General features: G+C 47.5%; 1 protein-coding gene across 6 annotated transcripts; it reads left to right on the top strand.

The window, feature by feature from the left end:
• Positions 1-2,118: 2,118 nt before the first annotated feature.
• On the top strand, positions 2,119-10,662 carry LOC100064637 (zinc finger protein 304). 6 transcript variants are annotated; one of them, XM_014731397.3, is made up of 5 exons: positions 2,119-2,473; positions 4,293-4,352; positions 4,739-4,865; positions 5,594-5,716; positions 6,370-10,662. In XM_014731397.3, the coding sequence occupies exons 1-5, from the start codon at positions 2,444-2,446 to the stop codon at positions 7,980-7,982; spliced, it is 1,953 nt and encodes a 650-aa protein (XP_014586883.1). In that variant the 5' UTR covers positions 2,119-2,443; the 3' UTR covers positions 7,983-10,662. The 6 variants fall into 6 exon arrangements, with proteins under 6 accessions (XP_014586883.1, XP_023507309.1, XP_023507308.1 ...); XM_023651540.2 differs by having other exon boundaries at positions 2,124-3,398; XM_023651541.2 differs by lacking the exon at positions 4,293-4,352.
• The last annotated feature ends 6,962 nt before the right edge of the window (positions 10,663-17,624 follow it).

The raw sequence follows: 17,624 nt of genomic DNA, 5'->3' as shown, positions 1-17,624 counted from the left end.
AACAAATAAAGTTGTCCTGCATCCTGAGCTCTTCCGAGTCGTCTCCTGATAGCCATCACCCTCCAGCAGAAAACCAAGGAGGCTTCTGTTGCCCAGACTGGGTTCCTGGTGACTTTAGCAGATGTGGCCTTCAAGGCTATCCAGTCTCAGGTCACTGAGGCACAACTGGCCCAACCCAGGGGTGGAGAAGGGAGGCAGGAAATTTAACACAGGGTTGCTGGATCTTCTGTGTGTGCGTGTGTTTTCGGGAGGAACTGGAGCTTCAGATTTCTCTGTGGAAACTTCTGATTTTATAATTTCAGAAGCTACTTAAAAATATCTAATAGCCATATGAGTTCAGTGTGATAGGCAGAATCACGGTCCCTCAAAGATATCCACATCCTAATCCACAGATCCTGCTCATATGTTACATTCCACAGAAGATTTTACAGAAGTGATTAAGTTAAGGATCATGAGATGGGAAGGTTATCCAGCATTATCTGCATGAGTCCAATATCATCACATGAGCCCTTGAGAGCAAAGAAACGCAACACAAATTATTAAAAATTTCACAGTTTTGACTGTCAGAAGTCTGACGCTGTGTCAACCGCTCTAAAATCAAGATGTAGGCAGTGCTGCATTCCTTCTGGAGACTCTGGGGGAGAATCTGTTCCCTTGCCTTTTCCAGATTCTGGAGGCTTCCAGCATTCCTTGGTTCATGGCTCTTTCCAACTCCAAAGGCAGCAACGGCAATTTGAGTCTTTCTCACATTGCATCACTCTGACCCTCTCTCAGTCTCTACTGCTTTCCTCTCCCACTTTGTGGTTTTTTTTTTTTTTTTTTTTTTGGTGAGGAAGATTGGCCCTGAGCTATCATCTGTGCCCACCTTCCTCTGTTTTGCATGTGGGATGCTGCCACAGCATGGTCTGACAAACAGTAGGTAGGTCCATGCCTGGGATCTGAACCTGTGAACCCCAGGCCGCCAAAGCGGAGAGCGTGAGCTTAACCACTACGCCACTGCACCAGCTCCCATCCCTCTTCCACTTTTAAGGACCCCTGTTATTACAGTTTCCTCTGCTTTGGATAACCCAGAATAATCTCTCCATCTCAAGGTCAGCTGGTTATCAACCTTAATTCCATCTAACATGATAGTTCCCCCTTGCCATGCAACATATTTACAAGTTCTGGAGATTAGGACCTGGGCATCTTGGGGAGCGGCATTATTCCGCCTACAACAGTATGCGAATACACTTCAAAAAATTAAACGCTGCCTATGTGGCTACTTGCTAAGTCAAAGATGAGTGCATTTTATATTTTGATCGATGTCAGCAATTACTCTGTAGCGAGGCGTCTCCTATTTGTCCTCCCCTAGCAGTGTATGTGAGAGCCTTGGGATGATAAGGAGGAGGATAAGAACAACAACAATAATCTCTCTCTCATGTATTTAGCACTATGTGCCTGGCCCTATACTAAGCACTTTTCATGTCACCTCTTACGAGGAAAATTGTAGTATTTTCCAAATTTTGTCACTGAGCTTTGAATTAGAGTTGATTCTGAGTGACCATCAGAATCCCCAGGAGACCTGTCAAAGCACAGAGTGCTCAGGCTCACCCCATAGCTTCTGATTCTGTGTGTGTGTGTGTGTGTGTGTGTAGGGGGCTGCGAGAACTTGTATTTCTAGCAAGTTCCCCAGTGATGCTGATGCTGATTGAGAGACCACAGTTTGGGGACCACTGAATTAGAGAGACATTTAATGTTCCTAAACAAAGTCTCCGTGAGGGAGATATTATTGTTATTCTACATCCTCAGAGAAGAGAAGCGGTTCCCCAGGGGGCCACCTTACCACTGGTAGGCTGACGCCCAGAACACTTGCAGCACGTCTCTGAGGGAGGAAATCTGGGAGCGGCCCCTTTAAGAGGAAGCTAAGACACGCCCCTGCTACTCTTTCTCGCGGGTCTCCATTTCCCAGCGCCCCTCGCGGTACCGCTTGGGCGTTGCCATGGAGAACGTGAGGGCGCCAAGCGCCGGGCCTGATGCAGGGCAAAAACTACATTGGCCAGAAGGCTCCAGGGGACGGCGGCGGGCTCTAAACCAATCACAGCCCAGAAGAAGAGCTATTTCCTGCGGCTCGCGCCGGCAGGGGCGGGACTTCTGGGGTCGCCATTGTGGACGCTCGTTTTGCTCTTGACAGGACGTTCCTTACCGCCCTTGGGGACCCGAGCGCTGGGCCAGGGCCGCTTCCCAGGCGCCTCTTCGGGACCCACCGGGGAGGACAGTGAGGAGGATGGGGCCGACGTCCGCGCCTTCGCGCGAGCCGTGACCCCCGCCTCCGTCCCCGCCTGGCCCCCGTGCGCGTTTACACGGGGGAGGCTGAGGCTCTGAGTGCCGCGGGCTTCGGGCGGCGGGCAGGCTCCGGCCCCGTGGCGTGTGGGGCCCGCTGAGGCCGCGGGCTTGCCCGGGTCCTATGGCGGCGGCGCTGATGGACCCGGAGCGGGTGAGTGGGGGGTGCCCGCGGCCTCATTCATTCGGACCCCCACACACGGTGCGAGACTCCACGAAGGGGGCGGGGGCGTCCCTGGACCCCCCGCCTCCTTCGCCTCTCTTTCTTGGCTGCCGGAGGCTCTAGGGTCACTCCAAGCCCGAAGTCCTGAGTCCTAGCCAGGGGCCATGTGGAAAGGTCCTCATTTCTAGAGTCCAGTGGGACGAGGTGTGGGAAGCTGTTTCAGGCACAGGGACCAGGGCGTGCAAACGCTAGCAGTGTTCAGGGAGCCACAGGTCTCCCTTCTGTCTGGTGGACAGGAGTCAGGCCTGGCATGGCTGCCCGAGGAGGTTGGCCTGTAATGTGAGGGTGGTGGGAGCCACGGAAGGTTAGGAGTAGAGGAGGGAGGGGATCCGACTCACGTTCACGCTCCTTCTGGCTGCCGAGTGGAAAACAGACAGGGGGGTGGGGCGGTGAGGGCGAGGGAAGAGAAAGGGAGGCCCATAAGGCTGCTACTGTAATAGATCAGGCGAGTGATGGTGGCTTGGTCAGAGTGCTGACTGGAGTTGGGAGAAGTGGTTAGATTTTGGGTCCGCCTTTTAAGTTAAGCCAGCCAGATTTTTTTTTTTTCTTTTGGTCTGCTGGGCAACATTTACCCTGAGTTAACATCCCTTGTCAAGCTTCCTCTGTTTTGTACGTGAGCCACCACAGCGTGGCCACTGACAGACGAGTGGTGTAGGTCCAGCCCAGGAACCAAACCTGGGCCACCAAAGCAGAGCGTGCCGAACTTAACCCTTAGGCCACCAGGGCTGTCCCATAAGCCAACTAGGTTTTTATGATGTGGAGGGTGAGAGAGAAGTGGAGGAGGCAGGGAGGTCCCCAGGGAGTCTAGCTTCAGCAACTAGAAGGCGGAAGTGCATCCACAGAGACGGGGAAGTTGGTGAGTTGAACAGGTTTCAGGGAATATCAGGAGGTGGATTTTGACCATCCTGAGACTCCCGAGTGGACGTCTCGAACGGGCAGCTGGACACGCAGGTCTAAGTTATGTTCAGGGATTTGGCTTGGAGACATCCATTCGGCAGTACCAGCCTGTGAACAGAGATGTAACCCTGGTTCAGGTTTAGGAGGGGGCATCTTTAGGTCCTGGTGATGGGTGCCTTACTGGGGCAGCTGAGCACTGGGTGGCTGGCCTGGGTACCTGGGCAGGAGTGGTGGGCATGATAAAGTTGGATGAAGGGAGGAGCAGCCATGAGGAAAGGTGTGTGTGGGAGAGGTGGATCCAGAAGGTCCCAGGGGCGGAAGCTGAGGCATGTTGGAGAGGGAGATGACAGCCCTTAGAGGGGCTGGTGCTCACCCCTCTATGGACTTACTGGCCTTGGCCACTCTATGGGGCCTGGTGGTTTCAGTGAGGATGGAGGATTAGCTCAATGGCAGACAGTCAGCTGGGAGTGTCCCAGGCCCAGGGTGGGAGGTAGTGGGACTGGGCTTTGAATGTGCATTAGAAAGGAATGCTGTGGCTGGTGAGGGGACAGCAAGGGGAAAGGCAGAGAGGCCTGAAAGTCTCTGAGATCCTTGTGTGGTCTGGGTGGCTGAGGGTTGAAGGTAGGAATAGGACCAGTTGGAGAAACTACGAAGGAAGGGCTGGGTGCCACCCTTGGCAGTTGGGACTTTTGGAAGTCTGGGTCAGGACGGGCTCCTGGTTGACCTCACGAGGTAGCCAGGCTCTGGCCACCATTTGCAGAGTCGCATGTGGGGCAGCCGGGAGATACCCATTGTGTGGGCCAGAAAATGGTGGTGGGGTCTGGAGATGTGCCATACAAAGACTGATGTGCAGGTGCAGAGGCAGTGTGAATCAATGGACTGGGGTCCTGGTACTGGAGCCTATGGGAGAACGGTGAGCCTCCATTTGGTGTTTCTGGGAGGCAGGATCTGGGGACCCAGGGGAGTTGCCTGACAGGGGGGAGTTGCCTGGCAGGAGGGAGTGGGGCCCTACATACCAGGTCTAGAGCTTAGATGGCGTCTATCTGCCCACCTGCCTGCTGTTTGAAGGAGGACACGGGTCAATAAGACATGAGGAGATAGTGGCACCCATGGCATTGGAGGCTGAGGAGGAGGGTGACCTGGGAGTGTGTCGGGGGGTGGTTTAGGGGGCAGAGACTGCTCATAGAGAGGTGGCAGGATGCGGGGTCGTGGGCGTAGGCCTGGATGGGTTCATCTGTGCGTTGTGTTGTTTTTCTGCCGCCTTTGGTCTGGTGAACTTAGCTGTCCTCGTATTGGCAGGGCTGGGGGACCTTTGAGGATGTGGCTGTGTACTTCGCCCAGGAGGAATGGGAGCTCCTTGATGAGGCTCAGAGGCACCTGTACCGCGATGTGATGCTGGAGAACTTGGCCCTTGTGGCCTCGCTGGGTAAGGCCCTTCCACCCTTCCAGCCTCTTGTTCTGCCTTTATTCTTCTCCCAGGAGCAGCGTGTTTTCCCACAGCTGAGCATTGGTGCAGCCTCCTCCCCTGGACTACGTGCTGTGTGTGCAGGACTGGGCTGCAGGCACAGCCTGCTGCTCTCCCTAAGGAGCTCCAGTACCTGCTTCTGAAGCCTTCTTGGGGAAGGCTCAGGGCCAGGAGTCTCAGTCTGGCTGCCTGAGTCTGTCCACATTGGTGGCACCTCAGTGCCCAGGTTCTGCCCCCTTTTTCTATCAGACACTTCCAGGAGCCTGGCTGTACCACAGACTGCAAACAGTGACATCATCGCTGCTTGTGGGGACTACTGGACTGTTCCTGTGAGATGCTCCTCAGAGACTTTTTTTTTTTTTTAATATTTTATTTTTTCCTTTTTCTCCCCAAACCCCCGGTACATAGTTGTATATTCTTCGTTGTGGATCCTTCTAGTTGTGGCATGTGGGATGCTGCCTCAGTGCGGTTTGATGAGCAGTGCCATGTCTGCGCCCAGGATCCAAACCAATGAAACACTGGGCCGCCTGCAGCAGAGCGCACGAACTTAACCACATGGCCCAGCTCAGAGATTTTTTTAACACTGAGTTTTCTTCCCAGTTGCAAAGATGACACAAGCTCCCCTTGGTCTGTCATATGGCGGGTTGCTCTGAGCTGGGCCAGCCACTGACCTACTCTTCTTCCTCCAGGATGTGCATCTTCCAAGTCCCGTGTGGCTGCCCAGCTGGGAGAGGGCAAAGAGCCCTGGGTGCTTGACAGGGTGGATGTGTCTCCAGCCATTGCAAGAGAGGCCGGGAGGGAGCCTGGCTCTGGTGAGTGGGAGCTGGGGGCAGAGGTGACAGTGGGGCTGGGCTCACACTGTACTGGGCACCTGCCCTGTGTCCACTAGTGTTTATTGCTGGGGCCAGTAGCACCTTCCTTCTTCATTCTGGACACTCCACCTTCTTGCCATTTCTGCTTTGTCCCTGGGCCCTGGATGACAGACTATCTCACCACTCTGATGTCCGTGTCTCCCCCATTCTCCTCCTCTCCTCCCTTTGCAGGGCCGTCCTGCATTAGCCTACAGTGAATGCATCATGAGATGGGCACACATCTTCATATAGACTCTGGGCACCAGATGCTCAGTTGCAACTGGATTTTCCTGGGCTTGTGCACACCACTCTGTGTCTCCTTCTCCTCTCAGAGATCTCCTTGGGCCTGCCTATATTGGGTCCTGCTGAAAGCTGAGGAGTGAGTTGGAGTCCCTGCCTCTACCAGCCTGAATCCCACCCCTGTTCTCACACGTGCTGAGGCCTTGCCTTCCGTGGCCTTCCTGGGCCCACTCCTGCACTGTTAGCTCTTTCCCACCCTGAGTTGATCCTACAGACTCATTCCTCAATCTGTGAGACACAATCACAATCTGTGACAGGGCTGCTCCCTCCCAACAAAGCCTACATACACCTCACTAGCATTTCTCTGCTTCCAGGTTGTTGGTGTGTAGTGGAGGATGCCGCTCCTGAGTGGGGTGTTTCTATAGAAGGAGTGCTCCAGTTCAGGACCCCTAAGGCAGGTCCTTCCACCCAGAAGGCCAACACCTGTGACATGTGTGGTCCAGTCTTGAAAGATGTATTGCACCTGGCTGAGCACCAGGGAGTACACCCCAGGCAGAAACTGTACAAGTGTGAGGCATGTGGGATAGGTTTCTGGCTCAGTGCAAACTCTCACCAGCAACAGAAGGAGCACAGTAGAGAGAAACCCTTCACATGCAGGGAGTGTGGTAAGGCTGTCCTGGATAGCCACAACCTCCTCCAGCACCAGGCCACCCACAGCAGGGGGAAGCCATGCAGGAGCACCGAGCGCAAGGCCTTCCCACCCAGCTCCAGTCACCAGCAACAGCAGGGAGTCCAAGCTGCACAGAAGCCCTTCAAGTGCAGCGACTGCGGGCAGGCCTTCCTGAAGGCCTTCGCGCTCCTTGACCACTTAACTCTCTCTGAAGAGAGACCCTTTAGATGCCCAAAAGGTGGAAATGCCCCCAAAGAGACATCAAGCCTTATTCATTGCCCAAAAATTCAAACTGGAGAATCATCCCATGTGTGTAAGGAATGTGGGAAGGCCTTCAGTGACCTGTTTAAACTGAGGACCCATCAGAAAGTTCACACTGGAAAAACACATCACAGTTGCAGTGAATGTGGGAAAGCTTTCACCCGCAAACACTCACTTGTTCAGCACCAGAGAGTTCACACTGGAGAAAGGCCTTATGAGTGTGGCCAGTGCGGGAAGGCCTTCACTCGCAGCTTCCATGTTGCTCGGCACCAGAAAGTTCACAACACAGAAAGGCCCTATGAGTGCAGACGGTGCCGGCGAGTCTTTAGCTGTATCTCCAACTTTGTTGAGCACCAGAAAATACACACTGGAGAAAGACCCTATGAGTGCAATGAATGTGGGAAGGCCTTCATTAACAGCTCTCATCTTGTTCGGCACCAAAAAGTTCACAACACAGAAAGGCCTTTTGAGTGCAACAAGTGTGGGAAAGCCTTCCGGCAAACCTCCAAGCTCATTCTGCATCAAAGGAGTCACACTGGAGAAAGACCTTATAAGTGCAATCAATGTGGGAAAGCCTTTAGCTGCCCCTCCAACCTTGTCCCACACCAGCGGATTCATACTGGAGAAAAGCCTTATGAGTGCTCTGAGTGTGGGAAAGCCTTCAGTCAAAGCTCTGCCCTCATTCAGCACCAGAAGGTTCACACCAGAGAAAGGCCTTATGAGTGCAGTGAATGCGGGAAAGCCTTCAGCTACAGCTCTAATCTCGTTAAGCACCGGAAAGTTCACACTGGAAAAAGGCCTTATGAGTGCAGCCAGTGTGGGAAAGCCTTCAGCGAAAGCTCCATCCTCAGTCAGCACCAGAGAGTTCACACTGGAGAAAAGCCCTATGAGTGTAATAAATGCGGAAAAGCTTTCCGCTACAGCTCAAACCTCTCTAAGCACCAGAAAGGTCACACTGGAAGGGAGCCTTCTCAGTGCAGTGGACATAGAAATGCCTTCAGCTGGAGCTCCAGCCTCCCTCAGCACCAGAAAGCTCATACCAGAGAAAGGCCTTAGGAGTGTGACAAAGGGGATAAAGCACTGACAGGGGCTTTCTCCTTGTTCACCATAAAGGGACTCGCTCCTTTTACGAGAGAAACTTCTGTGACGGGAACTTTTATGAGGAAGCCATCAGCAAGAAACTGAAACCTGCACAGCCAGTGCCCCTCCTGGGGAGCGACCTGCAAGCACCAGAGATGGGGAACACTTTCAGGGGCTGCACTGCATTTTCTAACCTGTCCAGGTGCTTTGCCAGATTATGTCACTGCCAGACACCATCTCACCTCCACCAGCTGGCAGGGGCATGCATGTGCCTGTCATCTCAACACACTCAGGGAAGGCAAGACCTTATGCTTGCTCACTCCCTGAAGGGAGCCGTGAGTGATGGGAGCCCTTTGGGGTGGCCTCATTTTCTACTTCTTCCCTGTCCTCAGTGGTTCAGGCACTACCCTGACCTACTTCTCTGCAGGAGGTTCTGGGGTCTGAGGACTTCCAGAGGAGGCTTCCCTTCTTGGTGGGCGTTGTTGAGTCTACAGATGATGCCTGCATTGGATGTGTTCAGCCTCCAAATCACCCAAACCTGGAACCACCTGCCTCTATAGAGAGATAAAGGCCTTATTGTTAAAACCATCTTTAACCCTGGAACTCCATCTTGTGTGTGAGGAGAGACTGAGAACAGAACTAGGCTCTAACAGTGCAAAGAAGGGGAAGGGCTTTTGTGGGGGGCCCCAACATAGACAGTAGGGTGGTAAGGAATAGTTTGCAGTCTTGTAGTCCAAGGCCTCCTGGGCCAAATCTTGTGTGCTGGATGCCAGAACTACCTGTTGGGTGCAGAGCTTTGAGAACTGGGTATTTGGTGTGGCAATCTCCAGTTCTTCCTGGTCCCTTGTTCCTGGGACTCTCCCACATTCCCCAGTGATGTTGTGGGGCCACTGTCTCCTGGGACTTGCTCATGAGTAAGGTGCCTGAAGTCCAGAATATGTGGGTAGGTGTCACTGGATGTAAGATCTGCAGGGGCCATGTGGAACCACAAGTGGACACAGAAACACTGGGCTTGAGGTGAGAGATTTGGGGAGACTGTGGCAAATGGACATGATACGGCCAGTACTGTATGTGGGCCCCATCATATCTACTCACAAGAGCTGGCTGTGCTCAACTCCACATTCAGTGACATCATATGGGTTAGCCTGAAAAAAAAACAACAGCTCTGCAAAAAAACAAACCAACCTCATTTGCAGTGTTTGCAAAATTTGCTGACAGTGACCTTGGCTACAGGAGATTCAGCTCTGCAGGTCTTGGAAAGTCCTGCACTCTCGTCTTGTCCTCTAGAAAAGTGTGATGTCCCTTTAGAATGGGCACAACCAGTGGTGTGCTGCTCACTGCCAGAGCAAATAATCTAAAGGTGGCGTGGATTCCTGTAGTCTTCCTGAGCTGTTCACTTCAGGGCCATCACTGCATAAGTAGGAACCCTGGGAATGAGAGAAGGGAGATTCTGTAGTCCTGGATTTTTGTGGCCCAGCCAATATTCCAGGTAAGCATGGTGGCCATGATGTTCATAATCTGCTGGTTTTTGCTGCCACTGATGCAGGGCTGTCCCCAGGTACAGGGGTCAGAGATGGTGGAATCAACATATGGTTGCTCCATTTTCTGGTTTCCCAAGAGGAGTGAGAGATCCACATTTTTATGTGGAGTCTTGATTTTATAAATGTTGAAAAAACTTTTTCTCAAAAACTTCTATACAAAGGTGTGCACATATATATATATACACACATGCTATTGTGTATGTGTGTGTATGTATATGCAACCTGTACATATGGGCTACACATGTTCCTGGGCCAACACTTGTGAATGTCAGAAAATAAGCAAACCAGGCTGTCAGGAGCCCAGACATGTAGGGTCTCCAGACGTGAAGGCTTCTGGCCCACAGTATTTACTCCATAGCATGTAGCAGGGGCAGTGGCACTACGGCTGCCACTCCACTCAGGACGACTCTTCCCTCCAGTTCTCTGAAGCTGACCCATGAGGGTGGCATCCCAGCAGGCTTGTGATCAGCCAAGCATGCAGCAAGTCTGCCTCAGCACTCCCCAGCATCCTGAGGTATCAGGGCAACGCTTAAACTCAAGCCATCCCTTCTGGGTGTAATAATTGCCTTCCACTAACATGGAGGACTTGGGATCACAGTTAAAGTCCAGGTGAACCTTGGAGCCTCAGACCTCCACACAAGGACAGACATGGATCATCCAGAGCTCAACTCCTTGTACCTGTGTGGTTAGGGTTGGACAGATCTCATAATGCTGCCCCCATGCATTCACAAAGGCTTTACCTGCATCTGCTCTCCCCACCAGGGCTCTGTGCACACTACCCAACTTAATGGAATCTTAACATTTCCCTGGTGATGCCACAACATGCCAACCAAAGGCCTCTTGGTTCTGAATGTGTGATCTCCCCAGAGTACCAATTTATGTGGAGCTCAGGTTCTCCCCAGCATGAGGAAGTATCCAGGGATCCCCAGCCTGCTCAAGCCCTCTCCTGGGTGTGACAGTTGCTTTCCATCACAGTGGAAGGGCTGCTTGGGCCATTCGGACTCAGACCCCCAAGCAAGGTAGGGCAGACATCCATCATCAGAACTCAATCCCTTGTATCCGGAATGGTCAGTTATGTGTAGACCTTGTAAAATTAAGTCTTTTGGTGAAGAGTCCTTGATTTGGTGAAGTGTCCTTTACTTCAGCCTGCCTTCCAGTCTCTCCAACTGGGCTCTGTGCAAGGCAGCCTGCTGCTCCTATGTGTGTGTGGTGCACAGGTGTGTCTGTGTACTGTGTGCATGTGCATGTGCCAGAATATCCAAATATCCAGAATATCCAAAAGAAAGCCCTAGTGGCTCTGAGTATCTATGAACGGGGGCTACTGACATCCATCTTGACTCTACAGGAAGGTTGGCCTGTGAACCAGCCACAGAAGGCAGCATTGAGTGATAGCCAGAGGCAGCACTTTTGACATCATTTGAGCCCTAGATCCACTTAACTGCCTGAAGCCAGATGCCAAGTGGACTTCTAGGTTCCACATGGCAAAACTGGCCAAGGCAATTCAATGGGGACAAGATAAACTCTTCAGGAAATAGTGCTGGAACAATTAGCCATATGCAATAACAACAACAACAAACCTCTACCCTAAACTCAAGTCATATGCAAAGTTAACTCAAAATTGATCATAGACATAAGTGTAAAACTTATAACCATAAAACTTCTAGAAGAAAGCCCAGTGGCCTTGGATTTGGTGGATTTCTTAAACATAACATAAAAAACATGACAATAAAAAGATAAGTCAATTGGACTTCATCAAAATTTTAAACTTTCACTTTTCAATGTTACTCTCAGGAAAATGAAAATGCAAGCCCCAGACTGAGGAAACTACTTGCAAAACAAATTATGACAAAGGACTTGGATCTGGAATATATAAAGTAATGCTTACAACTTAATAAAACAAAGGTGACCTGAATATTCACTTCACTAAAGAAGATACATGGATGGGGGCTGGCCTGGTGGCATAATAGTTAAGATTGCAAACTCTGCTTCTGTGGCCCAGGGTTCACAGGTTTGGATCCTGGGTGCAAACCTAAACACTGCTCATTGAGCCATGCTGTGGCAGCATTCCCACATACAAAATAGAGGAAGACTGGCACAGATTTTAGCTTGGGGTCAATCTTCCTCAAGCGAAAACAGGAAGATTGGTAACATGTTAGCTCAGGATCAATCTTCTTTACCCCCACCCCCAAAAAAGATACATAGATGGCAAATAAGCACACAGCTTCTACGTAGAATGTGGTTTCATTTAGAGCTCACAACACCCCATCAGTATTCTAGAGATAGTGAGGTGGTTAAGAGCACAATCTCAGGGACTACAGGCTGTACGTTCCTGTCCTGCAACAGCTCATAATTAGCTGTGTGCTCTTGGACAAGTTACAAAGACTCTGTGACTCAGTTTCTTCTATATTTAATTGGTGATTGGTATGGCTGTGGCAGGTCTGCAGGTCCTGAGAAACTGCTCACCCTCACCTGAGGGTACTCAGCCATCAAAGCAGAGTCATGGCTGCCTTGTAGACAGGGAGCAGTCACTCCAGGTTGCCAGTCTCTCCCACTTCCTATTTCCTCACACCCAGAGTTTCTTTCCACTCAGTGTACCCACCTGGCTCTAATATGAATAGAAGGAGCTGACCCTGCCTAACAGTGTCTGCTGTCCAGAGAGCATGTCTTCTAGCCTGGGGAAAGAGCTTGATGTCATTTTTGCTGAGGATGTGATGGGAAACATCCCCTAGAACAGGAGAGCAGCAGCCTCTTCTTCTGGACCCACCTCTCCCTTCCACAGATGAGATCTTACACCCAAGTCAAAAGATTTAGAACATGGAATCTTTTAGCCTTTCCCAGAAGGGCATGGGGAAGAAATGCAAATTAGGGTACACATTGGAAAGGAAGAAGCCAAAGTGTCTTTATTTACAGATAATGTGATCCTGTATATAGGAAATACCATAGAATCCATTTTACAAAGAAAACCTAAACTACAATAAACAAGTTCAGCAAGATGGCAGGGTAAAAACCAAAATACACTAGCAACAAAGAATACGAAAATGAAATTAATGAAATGATTCCATTCACAGTGGCCTAAAGAAGGGTAAGATGGGGATAAATCTAACAAAAGATGTGCAAAATCTGTACCCTGAAAACTACGAGACAGTGTGAGGAGAAACTACTGAGAGACATTCCATGTGCATGGATTACAAGACTCAATGTTTTAAGATGCCAATGCTCCCTCAAAGGATGTACAGATTCCACGCAATCTCTATCAAAACCTGAGCTGATATTTGGGGTAGAAACTGACAGGCTGGTCCTAAATTTATATAGATTATGCAAAAGACTTAGAGTAGCCAAAAAAATGTTGACAAGGAAGCAAGTTGTATTTACCTTACCTAGTTTCAAAGGTTTCTATGAGGCTGTAGTAATCAAGACAGTGTGGTACTGATATAAAGACAGACATACAGATCAACAGAACCGACTTGAGAGGGAACCAAAATTCCCTCACTCAACTGATTTTCAACAAAGGTACAATGTGGAAAGATAGCCTTTTCAACAAATAGTTCTAGGAAAATTAGATATCCACATGTGAAAAGGTGAATTTAGACCCTTACATCACACACCACATACATTTAGAAATGAGCAAAAGATGTTAATAGATATTTTAGCAAAGAAGATAAACAGATGGTTAATAAGGAAAAAAAAGTCCAACATCATTATTCATTAGGAAAATGTAAATTAAAATCCCATTGTCATAAGTGACATCAGCATCATGGCATAGTGAGCTCTTCCCTTAGATTCTCCCAGCTAAGATACAAAGCAACAGAGGACATTCACAAACAGAATAGACGTCTGAGAGACCCATGCAGCCATACATCTGAAGGTGGAGGAGCTGGACCCCCACCAGGAGGAAGTAGAAGGAGGTAAAGGGATCTCCTCTCCCTCCCGAGAGGTGACCTAGGAGGGGACTGTGTGCAGCTCTAAAAGGAGAAGGGGGAGGGGCAGCTCTCCATAGGAACACTTTTGCTTTCCAAATTGCCTCCATGGGAAAGCCCCACACAGAGGAGGCTAAGCGATTTCACAGGATGTCTAAATCAAGCGAGCACCCCAGGAGGGCAGATAGCGAGAATGCTGGGATTACACATGTGAAAGAAAGCACCCTTCCCTGTTCCTGGCACACCAGCTCACCTGGTTGGCCAGAGCAAGGGACCCCCACCAGAGCACATGTGCATGCATTTGTAAAGCAGCATCTGCGAGCAGGCAATCGCAGATGGGTCCTGTCAGCATAGATACCAAAGGACAGACACAGACGCCAGGGATTGTGGCAGGCTCAGAATACACAACTCCTGATGCCACCCACACCAGCAGCAGGTGGAATCTGTGACCAGATACTATCACTATGTGAAGGCACAAATGTACCCCATCAAACAGTATGAAGAAATACATTAACGCTCCAGACGAAATGGAAAATGAAAAGCACCCAGAAGTCAATCCTGAAGGCACAGAAATTTACAATCTAAATGACAGAGAACTCAAAATAGCTATCATAAAAAAACTCAATGAGTTACAAGAAAATTCACAAAGACAGTTCAAAGAAATCCAGAGCAAAATTAACGAACAGAGGGAATTCATCGCAAAAGAGATTGACACTATAAAGGAAAACCAATCAGAAATGTTAGAGATGAAAAACACAATGAATAAAATATAGAAAAATGTGGAGTCCTTGAATAAAAGAGCTGATATTAGGGAGGACAGAATTAGCAGTTTGGAGGACAGAAATATAGAACCATTTCTGATGGAGGAGGAGAGAGAACTAAGACTAAAAAGAAACAAAGAAATTCTCCAAGAAATATCCGACTCAATTAGGAAATGCAACATAAGGATTCTAGCTATTCCAGAGGGAGAAGAGATGGAGAAAGGAACAGAAAGCTTGTTCAAAGAAATAATAACTGAGAACTTCCTAAACCTGGGGAAGGAGCTAAAATTACAAATGAAAGAAGTCAACAGATCTCCTAATTACCTCAATGCAAAAAAGACCTTCTCCAAGGCATATAGTAGTAAAACTGGCAAAAGTCAATGACAAAGAAAAAGTATTAAGGGCAGCAAGGCAAAGAAAACTTACAAAGGAACCCCTATCTGGCTTTCAGTGGATTTCTCAGCAGAAACCTTACAGGCTAAGAGAGAGTGGAATGATATATTCAAAATTCTGAAAGATAAAACTTTTAGCCAAGAATGTTCTATCCAGCAAAAATATCCTTCAGATACGATGGAGAAATAAAAACTTTCCCAGGTAAACAAAAGCTGAGGGACTTCATCGCCACAAGACCACCCCCCCGCCCCCCCGAAGAAATGATCAAGAAGACCCTCATACCTGAAAAAAAAAAAAAAAAAAAGGGTTTACAAGCCTTGAGCAAGGAGATAAATAGGCATATAAAATCAGAACATTACAGCTCACTATCAAAACAGGTTAGCAAACAATTATAACATTAAAGATAAAGGGAAGGAAAACATCAAAAATAACTATAATCTCATCATTTTAACCACAAATTCACAATACAAAACAGGGTAAGTTGTGACAACAACAACTTACAAGGGGAAGAGAAAAGGGATGGAACCTGCTTAGACTAAGCAAGTAAGAGGCTATCAGAAAATGGACTATCTCATCTACAAGAGTTTTTATACAAACCTCACGGTAACCATTAAACAATCAGAAGAGACACAAATGATTAATAATGAGAAAACCACCATCCACAGCTACCAAACTGAACTGGCAGTTCGAAACACACGGGATAAGAAACAAGGAAAATACAGAACTGGAAAACAAGTGAAAAAAATGGCAGCATTAAGCCTGCATATATCAATAATAACTCTAGATGTAAATGGATTGAGTTTTCCAATCAAAAGACACAGAGTGGCTGGATGGATTGAAAAACAAGACCCAACAATATGCTGCCTCCAGGGAACACATCTCAGCTCTAAAGACAAACACAGGCTCAGAGTGAAAGGATGGAAGATGATACTCCAAGCAAATGCCAAACAAAATAAAGCAGGCATTGCCATACTTATATTAGACAAAGTAGATTTCAAGATAAAGAAGGCAATGAGACACAAAGAGTGGTGGTATATAATGATAAAAGGGACATTCCATCAAGAGGACATATGACTTATACATATGTATACATTCAACACAGGAGCCCCAAAATACATAAAGCAACTATTAACAAATCTAAAAGACGATATTAACAGCAACACAATAATAGTAGGGGACCTTAACACCCCACTTACATCAATGGATAGATCATCAAGACAGAAAGACAACAAGGAAATAGTGGAATTAAACGAAACACTAGACCAGATGAACTTAATAGTTATATATAGAACACTCCACCCAAAACAGCAGAATACACATTCTTCTCAAGTGCACATGGAACATTCTCAAAGATAGACCATATGTTCGGAAACAAGGCAAGCCTCAATATATTTAAGAAGACTGAAATCCTATCAAGCATACTTTCCGACCATAAAGCTAGGAAACTAGAAATCAACTACAAGAAAAAAGCTGGGAAAGTCACAAATATGTGGAGACTAAAGAACATGCTACTGAACAACCAGTAGATCACTGAAGAAACTAAAGGAGAATCAAAAAACATCTGGAGACAAATGAAAATGAAAATACACCACAGCAACTCATATGGGATGCAACAAAAGTGGTCCTAAGAGGGAAATTTATAGCAATACAGGCCCACCTTAATAAACAAGATCAATCTCAAATAAGGAATCTTAAACTACACCAAACAGAACTTAGAAAAAGAAGAACAAACAAAGCCCAAAGTCAGCAAAAGAGGGAAATAATAAAAATTAGAGCAGAAATAAATGAAATAGAGACAAAGAAATAACAGTAGAAAAGATCAATGAAACTAAGAGCTGGTTCTTTGAGAAGATAAAGAAAATTGACAAACACTTAGCCAGACTGACTTAGAAAAAAAGAGAGACGGCTCAAATAAATAAAATTAGAAATGAAAGAGGAGAAGTTACAATGGATCACAGAAATACAAAGGAACTATGAAAAACTATATGCCCACAAATTGGACAACCTAGAAGAAATGGATAAATTCTTAGACTCATACAATCTCCCAAAACTGAATCAAGAATAGAGAAATTGAATACCCCAATCACAAGTAAAGATATTGAAACAGTAATCAAAAACCTCCCCCCAAAAAAGTCCAGGACCAGATGGCTCCTCTGGAGAATTCTACCAAACATTCAAATAAGATTTAATACCTATCCTTCTCAAACTATTCCCAAAAATTGAAGAAGATGGAACACTTCCTAACACATTTTATGAGGCCAACATCACCCTGATCCCAAAGCCAGACAAGGACAACACAAAGAAGGAAAGTTACAGGCAAATATTGCTGATGAACATAGACACAAAAATTCTCAACAAAATATTGGGAAACCAAATACAGCAATACATTAAAAGGATCATACACCATGACCAAGTGGGATTTATACCAGGGACTCAGGGATGGTTCAACATCCACAAATCAATCAATGTGATACACATTAACAAAATGAGGAATAAAAACCACATGATCATCTCAATAGATGCAGAGAAAGCATTTGACAAGGTCCAGCATCCATTTATGATAAAAACTCTCAATAAAATGGGTATAGAAGGAAAGTACCTCAACATAATAAAGGACATAGACAGCAAACCCACAGCCAACATCACAATCAACAGCAAAAAAAACTGAAAGCCATCCCTCTGAGAACAGGAACAAGACAAGGATGCCTACTCTCACTACTCTCACCACTGTTATTCAACATAGTACTTGAAGTTTTGGCCAGAGCAATTAGGCAAGAAAAAGAAATAAAGAGTAGCCAAACTGGCAATAAAGAAGTGAAACTCTTGCTGTTTGCAGATGACATGATTTTACATAGAGAGAAAATCCTAAAGAATCCATTGGAAAACTATTAGAAATAATCAACAACTACAGAAAAGTTGCAGGGTACAAAATCAACTTACAAAAATCAGTTACATTTCTATACTCTTATAATGAACTCGCAGAAAGAGAACTCAATGGGAATACAA

The sequence above is a fragment of the Equus caballus genome, chromosome 10 (genome assembly GCF_041296265.1).
Source record: "Equus caballus isolate H_3958 breed thoroughbred chromosome 10, TB-T2T, whole genome shotgun sequence".
Classification (NCBI taxonomy): domain Eukaryota; kingdom Metazoa; phylum Chordata; class Mammalia; order Perissodactyla; family Equidae; genus Equus; species Equus caballus.
This window is presented reverse-complemented; position numbering and strand designations above follow the sequence as displayed.